Raw genomic sequence first — 18,166 nt, forward strand, 5'->3', positions numbered from 1 at the left:
TAAGTACAAAGAGAAATCCCAATGACCCTGGATTCAATTATGGCTATTTTTAATTTAGCTTTGTCTTTTTATAATCTGTCCGTTTGTGGACAGTTAACTTTTGTTCCCTCTCCATGGATGTTGCCTGAGCTGCTGGATGTTTCCCAGTGTTTTCTGTTTTAATTAATGAGTAATCCCCATTGTTTTACTGTCTTTTCCTGTTCCCCTTAGTGCATCTTGTGCTCGACATGTATTAAAGGTTTCACCCCCGATTTTCTCCTTTGTGATTGCAGGGGCTCAGGCTGCTCCGGCAGCATGCTTTGAAATGGTGAACAATGCCGGGGACACATACGGCAACTGTGGCAAAGACCAGCGAGGAAGTTACCGCAAGTGTGAGACCAGGTAAAAAGGTCACCTGCTGTTTCTCAGTGACATTCTGCAACCTCACCTGTATTTGATTGGCCTTGTGCTGTGTAATGGAGGTTGTGTGTGAGGGGGTGAGCACAATTGATCCATGATACTAGCACTACTAATGGCCGATAGCAATTTGGCAGAGCTTTTGACCTCTCCCCTGCCTGATTTTCTCTTCCATTTATTTTAAGTGGGTAAAGAAGATCAGTGCTGTATAAACGAGCTCCTGATTTGCAATCTCCTCTTTTGTGCAATTGCTAATGACCAACTGCACCCATGCGTACTGTCTAAAAGAAATAACTTGTCTTGAAAGGTGCTATATAAATTCATCAAGATGTCCCAAAGCGTTTTACAATCATTGAAGTACTTTCGAGGTGTAGTCACTGATGTAATGTAGGAAATTCAACAGCCAATTTAAGCGTGGCAAAGTGTCCACAAACACCATTCGCCAGGTAATCTGTTTTTCTTTCAGCGTTGCTTGAGGGGTAAATATTGACACAGATACCAGGGGAGGACTTATTTACTCTTCTTTGAAATAATGCCATTGGATCTTTAATGACTACCTGAGAGAGCAGATAGGGCCTTAGTTAAACAGCTCACCTGAAAGATAGAACCTCAGAGAGTGCAGCACTCCCTCAGTACTGCATTGGAGTGTCAGCCTTGATTTTTGTGTTCAAGTCTCTGGAGTGGGACTTGAAACTGGAATCTTCTGATTTTAGAGGGGAGAGTGCTACTGACTGATATACAGTTAGAACCTGACCAAGTTAATGTCCTTAACAGAACATGACAACAGGTAACATAACTAACCCTTCTAAACAAGTGACCGGTGATTAGTTCAACATTGCGAGTTCCTGACCTCGGTCAAGTTGTATCAGTTGCCGATGACTCACTTTCTGGAAAGAATGTAGGGGGGATGGAGGAAATGTAAGTGAGAATGCAGCAAGAGGGAGAGGGAAGGAGAAGAAATAGAGAGACAATGGCAGTGGGAGAGGAGAGCAGGAGCAAATGTCTGTTACGGCGCCAATAAAAGGGGGGAAGAAATAAATAGAGAGCATGTGATGGAAGATGGAGAAATAAATTGGGGAAAGCGTGAGAGTGGTTGAAGGAGAGGGAACAAAGGAGATAGCAGCAGTGAATTGAAAGAGGGTGGCAGACAGACAGTGGAATCTAGCCTAAAATTTCCACCTAGAGATTATATTTTAACATTATTAATTAAACAACTTTTTTAGAAGTGTTTTATTTTCCTGTATAACTCATGCTCTAAAAGAGTGAAGTTGAATCTTTGGCATGGTGCATCCTTTAGCAGCCGCAGAGAAATAATTGGTGCCACTGCTCTCAGATCTTCTAACTTATTAAGATGTTTTTTTTTGTCATAAAAGGAATGCCAAGTGTGGGAAAATACAATGTCAGAGTGGAGCTGAAAAGCCCCTTGATGCAAACGCTGTTGCCATTGACACGACAATAATCTTGGATGGGAGGAATGTGCAGTGCAGGGGAACCCATGTGTACACGACGCCAGAACTGGAAGGGGAAATTCTGGACCCAGGACTGGTCATGACTGGAACAAAATGTACTGAGAAGCACGTGAGTTCCTCTGGTTTGCTAAAAACGCGAAGTTGACAAGTGGGATGCAGGCGTGCCTGTGGGCTAAAACAGATTTAGATCACAGACATTTTGCCTGAGGTCTTGGTAAGTGAATTGTCCACCTTTTGTGTGACCATAAATAAGGTGGATACTATATGCTCTGTCAAGTTACCAGCCAGCTGGTGGACATGTGTGGGGCACAGCAAGTTGTGCCATCAGCACTCAGTGCCTTGCAGTATTTGGATATGGTTGTGTGCTCCATGACCTGTTCACTTACTTATTTTTGATGGTACTTCTCATTCTGGGTGCCTTTCATCCTTTCACCCCTGTACTTCCAGAGATGCACACTCTCTCTGTAATCTCTCTCTCTTCTGTTTCTCCCTAGTTTTAGCACATGTACCATTTCTCTTCCACTCTCCTCTCCATTCTCCCCCACTCACTTTTGCAATTTGTCTCCCACTCCCCTCTCTATTTGTCTCTCTCCCACTCCCCTCTCTATTTGTCTTTCTCCCACTCCCCTCTCTATTTGTCTCTCTCCCACTCCCCCCTCTATTTGTCTCTCTCCCATTCCGCTCTCTATTTGTCTCTCTCTCTCACTCCCCTCTCTATTTGTCTCTCTCCCACTCCCCTCTCTATTTGTCTCTCTCCCACTCCCCTCTCTATTTATCTCTCTCTCACTCCCCTCTCTATTTGTCTCTCTCCCACTACCCTCCCTATTTGTCTCTCCCCCATTTCGTGCTTCATGCTGTCACTGCTCTCTGCTCATACTTTGGGATCCCTCTGAAAGAAGGGAACCCGTAATTTAGGAGTTTCTGGTTTCCATGAGAAATGTGTCTTTGATAGAATGACGCCTAACCTTTTATCCCTTACTTATTTCCGATATGTGGATGATACGTTTGCTATATTTAAATCCACAGCTGCATGTAACAATTTCCTTAAATGTCTTAATGGGCTCCATCCTGCGCTCAGATTCACCTTTGAAATGGAGCAGTCAAATGAACTCCCCTTCCTGGACGTACTAGTTGAGAAATCTGCTGGGGTTTCTCTACCATGGTCTATTGCAAACCTACTTTTACTGGTCAACAAACGTATTCGGATTCTTACAGTTCCATGCATTATAAGATTGGTCTTATCGGCAACCTCGTAAATAGGGCCTGAGCCATTTGCTCACCGTGCAGGCATGATGCTGGAATAGGGCGCATCAAAGGCATGCTGCAGGATAATGGCTACCCTGATCAGATCATTTCACGCTGTATATCACGCAAACTCATGAGCGGACCTAAGGCCGTCACTGTCGGCCCTGAGAAGTGCCCTGTCTACCTCAGATTACCCTGGAACGACAAGGTATCTCAAAAATTTCAGCAACAGGTGAAGCTAGCTGTTTCACGCTGCTACTAAGCAGCAGCAACACGAGTGGTATTCGCCACTGACAGGATGCTGCCCTCAAGCCAAAAAGATGTTCTGCCTATCACACAAATGAGTAAGATGGTATATGAATTTCAGTGCCAGTGTGATGCTGGGTATGTAGGCCATACATCCCAAAGACTGGCGGATCATATCAAACAGCACGTCCCAGCCACTGTTCGCAGCAGGCAGACCGTATCCAACCAGCCTGTGCTTGCAAAACTCAAAATACAGTGTCCAACATTAGATGTGATTCAGTGATTGGACAACATTTGCTAAACAATCCTCAGTGTGCTAAGAATTATACTGACAACCAATTTAAGATTGTCAGCTGGGCTCGCAGTGTGGCACATTTGCCTGTACTGGAAGCTACATATATTAATACACGGGCCCTGTTCTTTGCAGACAGAAAGAACATGTACACACATTGCGCTTGTTTCAGCTAAACAAAATAAGTGACAGCCATTCGCTGACTCATTCCTCAGGGCAATGCCTTGACCAATCAGAGTCAAGCTGCCTGCTCTAAATTTCAAACAATGTTTGGCAGTTAACTGTCAGTCACTGTCACTGGTGCATTCTCCATGGCAATGCCACTTGCCAACCAATCAGCACTCTCTTCACATAGCGTATAAATTGTTCTTTCCCCCATATATTGGTATTCTTGCAAGGTGTCCTGATGAGTGCAAGACTAAAAGCTTAGAAATGTCTCTTTTTTCAGCAATACCCAAGTCTCTTAGGTGTTCTTCACAAAAAATACAAGGGGTGGAAAGCCCATCACCTTCATGCCTGCCCTGAGCTGTCCCTCATAATACACTAGGTGGCAGGAGCTGAGATCGGCAGCCCACCTGCCATTTTTAAATAAATCATTAACAGTCACTTGGGCTTGTTACCAAGCCAGTTGACTGGGATTATACACTACCCATAGCATAATATGGTTGGTGTGGGCAGGAGTGGGGGCAGCCTGTTTTTTGAGCCCAAGTTGAGAAAAGGCAGGAAAGAAGTGGTGGAGGGATGCATATCATTTGGGCTGTATGCATCAGGGGCCCCCCATCTCAAGATGTTATCCCTGCTTCATTCCTACCTTCCTGCTTTCCAAAGCTCAGCACCCCTTGTCCCGTATCCCCCCCCGCAGGCTGCCCAATCTCTCCGCACCTAAAAGGCCCAACGTACCTGACTCCGGCGCCCAACATCTCTTTGTGGAACTGCTTGCAGTCCCGGCAGCGCCCATCGATTGGCAGCTTTCGAGGGCAGGACCGCATCCTGCTGAGGGGGGTGGAAGTTTCACTCTCGGCCTGTTTAAGCCGCCGACAGCACATTATGGCTGCGGGGCAGGCTTCTTTCAGGCGCGTCAGCTGCCGGCCAACTTTCTTTCCGGGTGGGGGTTGCGAGCAGTCTGCCCGCCCTGTAAAATCTAGCCCCAGCTTTGAATGAGCCCTGTGGCCAAGGGCTCTCTGGTTAACTGGCTATCAGTATTAAAGTAATATAAATGGGAATTCATGGCGGAATGTTCTGGTCCTGACTGTGGCGGGCATTATCGCGGGCAGGATGGGAAAATTTGGAGAGAAGTCTAAAGGCAGTTGGCTATTGACTGCTCTCCAAAGTTTCCCGTCCTGCCCACGATGATGCCCGCCGCTGGCGGGACTGGAAAATCCCGGCCGTAGGCGATCAGATACCTTTCCGGAAAGAGAAAGAACTGAGGGCTATGGTGAGCCTTTTTCTTAAAAAAAAATCATTCTGGGGTGTGGGCATGCTGGCAAGGCTGACATTTGTTGCCCAATCCTACTTGCCCTTGAGAAGTTGATTGTGAACCTTCTTCTTGAACTGCTGCAGTCCATGTGGCGTATGTACTCCCAAGATGCTATTAGGGAGGGAGTTGCAGGATTTTTACCCCATTAATTGATGTCAGGCCTAATGGCCTTTTCCTGTTTTTTTTTGTTTTATTCATTCACAGGATGTGGGCCTCGCTGGCTGGGCCAGCATTTATTGCCCATCCCTAGTTGCCCTTGAGAAGGTGGTGGTGAGCTGTCTTCTTGAACCACTGCAGTCCATGTGGTGTAGGTACACCCACAGTGCCGTTAGGGAGGGAGTTCCAGGATTTTGACCCTGCGACAGTGAAGGAACAGCGATATATTTCCAAGTCATGATGGTGAGTGACTTGGAGGGGAACTTCCAGGTGGTGGCGTTTCCATCTATCTGCTGGCCTTGTCCTTCTAGCTGGTAGTAGTCGTGGGTTTGGAAGCTGCTGTCTAAGGAGCCTTGGTGAATTCCTGCAGTGCATCTTGTAGATGGCACACACTGCTGCTGCTGTGCGTCAGTGGTGGAGAGAGTGAATGTTTGTGGATGTGGTGCCAATCAAGCGGGCTGCTTTGTCCTGAACAGTGTCCAGCTTCTTTGGTGTTATGAAAGGTTCCTTTGTTTTCACAGATATGCTTTGAAGGACAATGTCAGAATGCTTCTTTCTTGGCAGCAGATGAATGTACCACAAAATGCCACAACCATGGGGTAGGAGTCTAACTTCTCTTAGTCATTGTTTTCACATGTAACTTTGCACTATGGAAACAAGAACCTGGAGCTGACCAGTCTATGCGAGCAAATGGGTTGAATCACATTTACCCACCCTGTTCCCATATTCGTTTGTCCTGCTTTCCTTCGTGTACCTATTAAATGTACCTATTTAATCTTGAATGTTTATATTTACATGGGGGAGAATCTTCTCCCCGTCGGGGGAGTTGGATGGGAGCTGGCACAGGCGAGCGTGCAGCTGATCATCGTCCGCGATCGGCTGTGTGCCGCCATTTTATATGGGCGGGCCAATTAAGGCCCGTCCAGCGTGACACACACCCGGAATTGCTGTGCACTCCCTGTGCAGGTGGGGGGGAGTAGGCTGAGTTGGGGGCCTGCTTTTTTTTGCGCATGCACTCAAAAGAGTGCAGGTATCTCCCTGAGGCACAGGGCTGTCTCAGGGCGATTATTTTGATTTTTAAAAATTTTAATAAAGAAAAAAGTAATTTTTAAGGCATGTCCCCTCATGTGACAGTGTCACATGAGCTGGGACATGTCAGTGAACTTTAATTTAAAAAATTATTTAATTTATAAAACCTTCATGAAACCTCATCCCACCCGTGGATGAGATTTCATGAAAAATGCGAAGGACGCCTGGGCTCATCGCCTGCCCGCCAACCTTGAAGTTGAACGGGCAGCTCCGTTAATTATCTTAATTGGAATCTAAATGGCCTTAAAAGGCCTTTGACAGGTCGGTGGGTGTGCAGCCGACTCCGCTGCACGCCTGCTGAACTGAGGATCTAGATGACACGCGGTGAGGCTGAGACTCATGCCCGACGTCACCCCACGTCAATTTACGCATCGGCGAGCGGGGCCCACCCCCACTCACCGACTCGAAGGTTCTGCCCATAGTGTCAGCAGGGCATTAGATTTGGATTGTTAATGCAGATCTGGTTGCTACAGCTTCAAACTGAGCAAGAATCAAGTAAGGGTCTAAAGAGAACAGAAGAGGGAAAAGGTAATGAACACCAAATAGGAATTAGCAGCAAGTTAATGAGGTGAATCTAGTCAAAGAGATATGATATCTAGACTCATATGTCTCAAAGATCCCTCAACTCCTCCATTAGTAGTAAAGCCTCATCGGCTTGCACTCTCTCTAAACCTCTCCATCTTAACAATTCTCTCTACCTTCAAAGCCTTCTAGACTCAGAAGACCAGAGGCACTGGGCTAGAGTGGAGATCATGGAGAGGTTACAGGACTAGGACTGAGAAAGGTTCAGGAGGGATTTGTCAATGAGCACAAGAAGTTTGAATGAGCATGGGATTGCCAGTTTGGCTGATGGAGTTATTTTGACCAAGGAATCTTGTATAAATTATTGTGTTTATTGATAGTCTTTTTTCCTTTGGCCTAGGTTTGTAACAACAACTATAACTGTCACTGCGAGCCTGGCTGGGCGCCACCATTCTGTAACAAGCCAGGGCATGGTGGCAGCATGGATGGTGGAATTGGAGCACCCAACTGTAAGTGGGCAATGAGTGCTTTCTGTCGCCATGCTGCATGGAGTGAGGCCTCACTGTATTCAGTCTGGGCACTATGCCCAGGAAGGATATAAGGCCTTGGAATAACCAGGGCTGATTCACCAGAACAATACCAGTATAGAAAGGTTTAAACATACAAACATAAGGAAAATGAGCAGGAGAAGGCTATTTGCTCCAACAGTCTGTCAGATCATGGCTGATCTGATTGTGGCCTTAACTCCACTTTCATGCCTGCACCCCCCCCACCTCCCACCCCCTTACCCTTGACTTCCTTGAAGATTAAATTTCTGTCTAACTCAGCCTTGAATATATTCAATGACCCAGCCCCCACTAATCTCACAGAGAACTCCAAAGAAGAAGTTCCTCCTCATCTTCATCTTAAATGGAAAACCTCTTATTTTTAAACTGTGCCCCCAGTTCAAGATTCCCCAACAAGGGGAAACACCCTCTCAGCATTTACCCTATCAAGCCCCCGCCCCTCCCTCAATCGCTTATGTATCAATAAAATCACCTCTCATTCTTCTGAACTCCAATGAGTACAGGCCGAACCTGATCAACCTTTCCTCATAAGACAACCCCTTCATCCCATGAATCAGCTTAAAGAATCTTCTCTGAACTGCCTCCAATGCAAATATATCCCTCCTTAAATAAGGAGACCAAAACTGTACTATGTTTAAATTATGAGGACTGGTTGATTATAGGTTTAAAATTAAGGGGTGATCTAATCAAGATGTTTAAGATCATTAAAGGATTCGATAGGGTAGGTAAAGAGAAACTATTTCCTCTGGTGGGGGAAGCCCAGAACAAGGGGGCATAATCTTTAAAATTACAGCTCGGCCATTCGGGAGTAATGTCAAGGAACATTTCTTCACACAAAAGGAACGAAAAAGCTGTTGAGGTTGAGGGTCAACTGAAAATTTCAAAATTGAGATTGATAACCTTTTGTTGGCAAGTTTATTTAGGTTACAGAACCAAGGTGGGTAGATGGAGTTATGATACAGATCAGCAGTCATCTAATTTCAGGTTTGAATAGAGTCAAGGGTCTGAATGGCCTAATCCTGTTCCTATGTTCCTTTAAAATGAATGATGCCAATTTCTGGATTGAATGCTTTGAGTCCAGTTGACCATTTAAGAACACAAGAAAACCTGGTATCAGGCTCACTTCTTTCACAGTCCAGGTTTTGTGCATTCTACTGAGCCAGTTTTAGAGGTCAGCTTGGCTTCGTTGGTCACAGTCCTGCCTCTGGGTCACAAGGCTGTGAGTCCCGTCCCAGAATGTGAGCACATAATCCAGGCTGAGATCTCAGTACAGGACTGTGGGAGTGTTGCTTGATGAGGTTGCCATTCCTTGAATGAGATGCAAGGATAAAGCCTCCTCTGCTTGTTCCATATGTTCAGGTTCAAAATCCCAATCAAAAGAGAGCAAAGAGTTGTCTTGTACCTTGGGCAGCATTCCTTCCTCAACCAAGATGGCCAAAAAACCCCACACATTAACCGGTTATTTGTTTTATTTTGTTTACTGTTGCTGTGGCTCAGTTGGTAATGCTCTCGATTCTGAGTCACAAGGTGCTTGGTTCACGTCCCACTCTGGAGGGTGCAATCTCCCGGTCTTGGTGGGCTGTCGAACTTAATTTGGCATGAGGCCAAAAATCACTTTCCTGATTGTGGGATGAACTTTCCTGACGAACAATGTCAGAAAGCCTTTTTGCATATGTTAGCATGTCATGCATGCTCATTAAAAGGTCAGCTCGCTGGAATTAAGTTCCTCCTCCAAATTAAATTCTCCACCAGAGAAAAATTGGAATGTTCACTTTTACGTTGGCATATAAGTTGCGTGCGCCTGGCGGGGCAGGCATCTTCCATGATTACCAGTGAGTTGATGCTGCATTGTCCTCTTTGGGGAGTGTCTGCAGATGTCAACCTATGCTTGAGACTGGATGATGGCAGTGCAAGTTGCATGGAGGATGACCAAGGAGGGGCTTGTGGGGAAGGGTGGAGCAGTGGCTGGGTAAAAGTAGAAGGGATAGTGCAGGCTGTCAAGGTGCCCTTCAAACATGGCACCCCGACTTTCAACCCTATAAAATAATGTGAAGATGGCGACTTCCTGCCCATCCTCACCACAAGATTCACCATGCTCCTCACGGGTGCACAGGTAATGAACTGACCAGCGCAAGATTGCGTGTGGTCAGCTGTTCCGCCCCCAGTGGAAATCACTCCAACCACCACTTCCGCCACCAAACCTAGACTCCAGGATGGAGGATTCCCGGCCCAAGGCTTGAGCATAAAAATCAAAGCTGACACTCCAGTGCAGCCCTCAGGCAGCACTGCGCCATTGGAGTTGCCATCTTTTGGCTGAGACGTTAATCTGAGGACCCATCTTCCTGTTTGGGTGGATGTATAAGATCCCATGGCACTATTTTAAAGAAGAGCAGGGGAGTTATCACTGGCTTCCTGACTAATATTTATCCCTCAATCAACATCACAAGAACAGATTATCTGGTCATCATCAGATCGCTCTTTGTGGGAGTTTGCTGTGTACAAATTGGCTGCCGTGTTTCCTGCATTACAACAGTGACTACTCTTCAAAAAGTATTTAATTAGCTGTACAGAGCTTTGAGACATCCACTGGTCATGGATCTGTAAATTCAGCACGTATTTTATTTATTATTTATGGAAATTATGCCTTCTACCAGGAGCACTTGGCAATTAGACAACTACTTGGTTCAGAAATGCCAAATTTTCATCTTGCATTCTAAATCATTTTTATTTGAGGCAACTTCTTTTAAAAGGCTCTTCAGGTGAAAAACGGCTGCTGACCACTGGTATAGAATAACAAGGGACACTTAGCTCATGTGAGCCCCTAGACTGGATTCGATCACTTGAGGGGTCAGAGAGGAATTTTCCAGAGTACCTCTTCCCTTTATGGTCCTGTTTTTTTTTCCCCTCTGATTTTATATCTGTCCAGTGGAATTGCACGGTTGCGGCAGTGTTGGATGGGAGAAATATGAGGGAAGCTGTGTTTACTCTAATTCTTCTAGCCATCATAGTGTAGGGCAGGTCCAGTCTTTTCACTCGGTCCTTCAATTTTGTATGTCCATATGAGTGAATTAAATTGCTTTTCTGGTAGTCTGTCAGGTTTGTGAGATACGTTTGTTGCACTTTTGATGTTGCATAGCCAGGTGTCTGAGTTGCGCCTTAAAGAATACAGAGGCGAAGAAAAGAAATTTGTATGCTACTGACCTCAGGATCTACCTGGATCTTGACTGAGTTTGAGTCGTTACAAGTATTGTAGTATGAACGGGGCCAGTATTGCGTATGGTGCAGCCTGGGTTTTGAGCAAGACAACAAAGTTTAATTAGTGTGCCAGTGAAGTACTGCTCACGATGTCTTGTGATAGCAATGTGGGACCACTGCCATCTAGAGGTGAAATAACATTTTTTTAAGTTGTTCCTTTATTCCAAATGTCTTGCAAGTACATTGAACAACTGCAAGTGCTGCCTCCCTCCTCAAAAGCAGTGTGCCAGTAATAAAATGAGTCAGTCGCGCTTTCAGTAATTATACAGGCCATTCCCCTTGGCGTGTCCACTGGTTGGATCAAACCTACCAGTGAGCACTGTACGCTCCATGGTCTTCCCGATATGCCAGAGAACTCTCGACATGGACAAACTGCTCTGCAAACCTGTGATTTGCATTGAGCTGGTTTTCCCAAGGTCAGGAACATTCATTTGAAACACTGCAGTAAATAAATGAACCTTTTGCTTACTTGAAATGCCACAAAGAAGTAAAAAGAAAGACTTTCAGCCAAATAACACCTTTTGTGGCCATAGGATGTGCCAAAGTGTTTTACAGCCAATGAAGTACTTTTGTGAATTTTAGCCGCTGTTGTAACGTAGGAAATGCGGCAGCCAATTTGCGCACAGCAAACTCCCCACAAACAGCAATGTGATAATAACCAGGTAAACTGTTTTTGTGATGTTGATTAAAAAGTTAAACATTGTCCAGCATACTCAGGATAACAGCCCTGCTCTTCTTCAAAATACTGCCATGGGATCTTTTGTGTCCACCTGAGAGGGCAGGGGTTTGCTATCCTCCAATTTTAGGAGAGCCTTCTCGAATCTAGGGAATTCTGAAATTCTCATCTCTAAGTTAAAGATTTGTGGGTTCAAGTCCAGAGACGTGAACGCATAATTGAAGCTGACACAGTAGGGGGTGGAATCAGTCCTGCTATCTCATGTGAAATTGATGAATGGATCCTCCAAGTGGGCTGCACAGAGCAGCAAGTGCCGTGTTCAATTCCTGGTCTTTGCTGAGTCAGCTGGGCAGACATAGACAAATAATTTGATTTTAAATTTAAACCTAAAAAGAAAAAAAAAGTACCTTTGCATATGAAAGGATGGCTGTCGGGAGACAGGTGACCAACTACCTGAGTTGGGAGGCCAGAAGCACGGTAATTAAACTGTCTAAATGACATCTGAAGTTACTGACTGCCAGTGTACCAGTACTTGCTTGTAACCAGGCATTAAAGCTAAACTTTTGAGCTTCAATTCAATGTGTTTTGAAATGGATGACACTTTCACCTTGGGAGCTCGCACTTAGCATTAATACTGCCAGCCAGATACAACATGGACAGGTGGAAATTTAGAAAGAAAGAACTTGCATTTACATAGCGCCTTTCAGGACGTCAGGACGCCCCTAAGTACTTTATAGCTAAGGGGATACTTTGATTTGTAGTTACTGTTGTAATGTGGGGAAATGTGGCAGCTGATTTATGAACAGCAAGCTCCCACAAACAGTAAAGTGATAATGGCCAGTTAATCTGCCTTTTAGCAAGATATAACAATTGGCCAGGGCACCAAAGAGAAACCCCCTGCTCTTCTTCAAATGGGTCATGGGATGTTTTATATCCACCTGAGCAGACAGATAGTCCTCCAATTTGATGTTTCATCTGGAAGCTGAGATCTCCAGTGCTCCCTCAGTGCCACCCAGATGATGTGCTCAAGTCCCTGGAGTGCAACATGCATCCCCAACCTTCTGACTCAGAGATGAGAGTGCTGAACCCCAGCTGACACTCTTTATGCCCTTGCATCCAGCAGAAGCTGGCTGGCCTGGACTTGAACCAATTCCCAGAGATGAAGTTACAGTGCAAAACCCAGTGAGGCACCCAGCTGTCCCACTTCAGTTTTATTTTATTTAACAGTGGAGTACAAACATTACAGTCATAGCATCAGCGGATTAAGTTTATTCTACGTGACATTCATATTTGAGAAATCTTATTGAGAATAAATTGACAAAGAATCTTATGTGTTTGCAGATAACAGCCTGATTGTGGCAGGAATCATGGTGCCAATTGCATTGTTGCTGTGTGGCATTGGAGTAATTCTGTATTACTGTTACCGACGAAGACACAACATCTGTCCTAAGGACATCAGGAACCCAGGGCCCAATGATAAACAGTTCTGGTAATTTGGGATTTATGTTTAATTTATCTCACAGTTTCAGAGAGAATCTGTGGTCGGTATTTTGTCAATGGCATGCGGAACTGGAACTGTGCGCCACTTTAGCTCTCTTGCTTTTTCCTATTTCCCATGCGATTACATTTAACATTTAAAGTGCTGGCGGTGTGCATGGGAAACACGTGCGATTCAGCAGTGGAGGACACTTTTCATTGGTGAAACCCGCTGTCAGCTGACAATGCGGCAGGTGTACTCTCTCTCGTTCTGTCTGTCTCTCTCTCTTTCTCTTTCTTTCTCTCTATCTTTATCTTTCACTCTCTCTCTTTCTCTCTCTCTCTCTTTCATGTTCTCTCTCTCTCTCTCACACACACACACATAAACATCTTTATAGAAGCATTAATATTCACAGACTGACAAGCATTTGCATGCACGCACACAGACACATACATACTCACAGATATAGACGTGTGTGCACACACGCGCGCATGCACACACACATTCTCATACAAACACAAGACCATTATGCAAACATGAAACAAGGAAGAAGAAAGACTTACATTGAGACAGACATGCACGCACACAGACACATTCACAAACAAACATGCACATACCCATATTCACATAGGGAGACAAGGACACTCCTGAATATGTTGACCAAGTCCATGGCCTAAAAACAATTTTGCTTGTTTTTACTGTATTAGAATCAAGGTTTGGAGAAGATTTAAGAATACGTTAAGCAGAGTTTGAGCTGTGCTGTTTCTTTTTTCAGCGCTAATAATTTGGACCAGAAAACTAACAATGGCCACTCAAACCCGACCTTCCAAATCAGAAACAAAGATACAAAGGTAAGGTTTAGAGAAAATGGTAATATTTAAAGGAAAGAGAATATCGAGCAGGAGCCATAATTCTACAAATGGCTCAATGGTTAAAGATGCCTGATAGTGAGGTACTACACTGGATTGTTCAGACCTGAAGGACCCTCGTCCAATTCCTGGTCTGGAGTGAGTTGATTGGAGCAGTGGCTGGGTGCGCTGCACTTGGTGTCAGAATTTTCCAGCCAGACAGGCAGTCAAAAAATAGATCAGCTGGGGTTATTGTTCATAGTCAACCGTTCTCGAATGAGAATTACTCTGGGAAGAGGATCAGGCTGAACTGTGATACCTTGAGTACACTCTTAGAATGTTGCAGTACAGAGAAAGTTTAAGTGTGTATAAATATTTTCTCTAACTAGTCACTCCCCGTGCCCTTTTCCAAGTAACTATCCAACTCCCCTTTAAATTGTTATTATCGCTACTTCAACAATAATTCCTCATTCTTAAAAGCCCCTGTGCGACGAATCTTTTTCTAAACTTGCCTTTAATTCTTTTTCTGATTATCTTGAACTAGCGCTGTTACTATTTCACCAATCAATGAAAACAATCCATCATTACTTACCTTATCATAATCCTCTATAGTTTTGAAGACTCTTATCAATTCAGGCCTCTCAGATCCAGTGCTTTTAAAAAGAAAAACTTCATCATAATTCTAATCCCTTCTCCCTGCTAACATCCCAATGAATATCTGTTTCCTTTATCCTTCCTATAAACCCAAAACAGTGCACATAAATACAAATGTGGCCTAACTAAGAGCCTAGAAAACTAAACATTGAGTACTGCTGAAGAAAGAGACATGCTGTCGAAGCTTTTCATCTTGCACTCATCAGGACAGATGCAAGAATGCCAAACTTCAAAGGGAACAACAATTTATACTGCATGAGAAAAGGGTGCTGATTGGCTGGCAAGTCGATTCTAATTGAGACATTGCCATGGAGAATGCACCAGGGAACTATTGTCCCCCAGCCTTCACAACATTGCTATCTCCTTTTTGTATTCTACACCTATAATTACAAAACAAACAATTCCATTTTATGTCCTTAACTACTTGTGGTTGTACATCGAGGTCTCTACTTCTCTATTCCATTTACAATCTTACCTTCAAGATGTAATCCTTTTCTCTATTTGTACTTCAGTAACATTAAACTGCAGCTTCCACCCATCCTCTCAGCTTGTCTCTGTCCTCCTGTAGGTTTTTCAACATCCTCATCACAATTTGACGTTATCAGCAATTTTTGATGTTGATTCCTTTATCCCCAAGTCCAGATCATTCATGTTTATAAAAGCAGCAAAAACATAAATTCTCCATCTATACTTTTTCCAATAAACGTCCATTTATCTCTATCTTTTGCTTTCTGCCCTTTAATTATCTATCTACCAATGTGGCCATCGTGCTCTTAAATCCATATGTCACTTCACTAAAAGTTTCTTATCAAATACTCTGTTGAAAATCCAGCTAAACCACAACTGTTACATTTCCATAATTCCTTAAAAGTTTGATAAGTTTTATCAAGCTTGGCCTGCCCTTTGGAAATCCATGCTGACTGGCCCTGATTAACTCCTGTTTTCCCCGAGTGTGTCAGCTGTGGCTCAGTTCATAGCACCCTCGCCTTTGAATCAGAGGGTTGTGGGTTCATGTCCCACTCCCGGAAACCAAGAACTGTGATTGTACTCGAAAAGAGTTGCAATCTGTGACTGTTGATAACTCGAAAGAGTATCAATACATCCCAAATTATAGACTCTGGGAAAACCAATAACAAGTGTAAATCTAACTCCATATAATTTCCTAGCATATCCCTATTTTTTTAAGAGGGAAGTAGGATTAATCACTTTACAGTCCACAATGTTCATTTCCATAGTAAGTTGGAAAACTACAGTCAGAGTCTCCGCAATCTCTTCCCTAGCTTCCCTCCACCCCTTTGAACCTAAAGCCATCGGCTCCTTTGTACCTTACATTTAAGTCCCATTTTTTTTAGGCCCCACTCTTCTTGAATTATAACCTTCAATTACTATTCTACACCCACCTCTGGGGATAATACAATCTCATAGTCTGCCCTGTTGATGAAAACTGAGATATTTAATATCTCGATCATAACCTCCCTCTGCACTGCAAACTTGCCTCCATCATCTCTTGGCCGCCCCATTCCTATAATTCACTGTTTTCACTTGCACATTGAGAATAAACACTTGGGTAATGTATTGAAGGGCAATTGGTGCTGAAGGAACTGGACTGATCTCCAACACCAGTCAGAACCTTCAGTGCTCTGTTGCTGGTTGCAAGACCAGGAGAGCACAGAGGTGGCGGGTGAATGTGGAGAGAGGAAAAAGGGGGTAGAGAGGAGAACAACAAAGATAAATATCTCACATTACATTTAATTCTTTTTTTTTTCAGACTGGACTGCAGCAGAGTCCTGCATTGCCTCAAAAACCACGATCACCTCACTCTTTTAATTCTCAGCATTCTGTCTTAGTACCACCAATCTTTCGGCCTACCTCTCCAGCCAATGGTAGTCAGCAGGACAGTAGAGTGTCCAGCCCTGCAGCACTACGGACGCAGTCTCCGGCATCTTTAAAAGATGCTAATGTTAAACCCTTAAAACATATGCCTCCTAACAGACCCCTGCCAGCGGATCCACTCCCTCGTTCTTCAAAGGTACGTTTCTAAAGCTTTACCCTAAGATATGAAGCAAGAGGGGAAATATTGAGGCTTTTGGTGTCTGGTTACATCTTAGAGAAGGTTAAGGGCAATCTTCTGGAAAAACCTGGACAACATCATTTGAAACATGGTGTCAAACCCAGCCGAGAGTGGGCTTGGGTAACAGGATAGGGAAGTGCCTAATCTTTTCTATGTTGGTATGAGCGACCAGGACATGTCGGGACTTGTAACATGTGCATGCTGAGCACATCAGTGCCATTTCTCCCAATATGAAAATAAGGATACAGGACCTAAATATCAGAGACATTACACAACACCAGTTCTTAATTCAGTATTTTCATTTTTTGTGTAATTTTAATGAGCTCAGCATATCTTTATTACCTTGCACAAATATAAATTAAGATAGTTTTTGCCTGGTATGTTCTTAATTTATTTATTTTCTTCCCTCTTACATATCTCAATGAGAATAATTACTGCCTTGAAATAAAATGAGAAAAACTTGCAAGCACTGGAAATTGAAAGCAAAAGAGATGGGTACATATAATACATGTGTACCTGAAAAAGAACAGACAGGTTTGAAAGCATTCGAAACAAAACATATGAACTGAGAGCTCAAATAGAAATAAATAAGTATGATCTGATAGCCATTACAGAGACATGATGACATAGATTTGGACCTGAATATATATATATTTTTTATTCATTCACGGGATGTGGGCATCGCTGACTGGGCCAGCATTTATTGTCCATCCCTAGCTACCCTTGAAAGGTGGTGGTGAGCTGCATTCTTGAACCGCTGCAGTCCATGTGGTGTTAGGAAGGGAGTTCCAGGATTTTGACCCAGTGACAATGAAGGAACAGCAATATATTTCCAAGTCAAGATGGTGAGTGACTTGGAGGGGAACTTCCAGGTGGTGGTGTTCCGATCCATCTGCCCTTGTCCTTCTAGATGGTAGTGGTTGTGGGTTTAGAAGGTGCTGTCCAAAGGAGCCTTGGTGAGTTTCTGCAGTGCATCCTGTAGATGGTACACACTGCTGCTACTGTGTATCGGTGCTGGAGGGAATGAATGTTTGTGGATATGGTGCCAATCAAGCAGGCTGCTTTGTCCTGGATGGTGTCAAGCTTCTTGAGTGTTGTAGGAGCTGCACTCATCCAGGCAAGAGGGGAGTATTTCATCACACTCCTGACTTGTGCCTTGTAGATGGTGGACAGGCTTTGGGGAGTCAGGATGTGAGCTACTCGACATAGGATTCCTAGCCTCTGACCTGTTCTTGTAGCCACAGTATTTATATGGCTAGTCCAGTTCAGTTTCTGGTCAATGGTAACCTCCAGGATATTAATGTGGGGCATTCAGTGATGGTAATGCCATTGAACATCAAGGGGCGATGGTTGGATTCTTTCTTGTTGGAGATGGTCATTACCTGACACTTGTGTGATGTGTATGTTACTTGCCACTTATCAGCCCAAGCCTGGATATTGTTCAGGTCTTGCTGCATTTGGAAATGGACTGCTTCAGTACCTGAGGAGTCGCAAGTGGTGCTGAATATTGTGTATCATCAGCGAACATCCCCATTTCTGACGTTATGATGGAAGGAAGGTCATTGATGAAGCAGCTGAAGATGGTTGGGCTGAGGACACTACCCTGGGGAACTCCTGCAGTGATGTCCTGGAGCTGAGATGACTAACTTCCAATAACCACAACCATCTTCTTTTGTGCTAGGTATGACTCCAACCAGTACAGAGGTTTCCTCCTGATTCCCATTGAC

At 44.1% G+C, this 18,166-nt stretch overlaps 1 protein-coding gene across 1 annotated transcript in view; it reads left to right on the top strand.

Moving 5' to 3' along the window:
- The window catches only part of adam19b (ADAM metallopeptidase domain 19b), a 154,298-nt gene that overhangs the window by 124,605 nt on the left and 11,527 nt on the right, over positions 1-18,166 (top strand). The window contains exons 15-21 of the mRNA XM_078550528.1: positions 273-381; positions 1,770-1,974; positions 5,803-5,880; positions 7,293-7,401; positions 12,731-12,878; positions 13,642-13,717; positions 16,137-16,397. Of these exons, the coding sequence (XP_078406654.1) occupies positions 273-381; positions 1,770-1,974; positions 5,803-5,880; positions 7,293-7,401; positions 12,731-12,878; positions 13,642-13,717; positions 16,137-16,397 (986 nt within the window). The remainder of the gene's footprint in view (positions 1-272; positions 382-1,769; positions 1,975-5,802; positions 5,881-7,292; positions 7,402-12,730; positions 12,879-13,641; positions 13,718-16,136; positions 16,398-18,166) is intronic.

This window comes from Cetorhinus maximus, chromosome 10 (genome assembly GCF_964194155.1).
Source record: "Cetorhinus maximus chromosome 10, sCetMax3.hap1.1, whole genome shotgun sequence".
Taxonomy (NCBI): domain Eukaryota; kingdom Metazoa; phylum Chordata; class Chondrichthyes; order Lamniformes; family Cetorhinidae; genus Cetorhinus; species Cetorhinus maximus.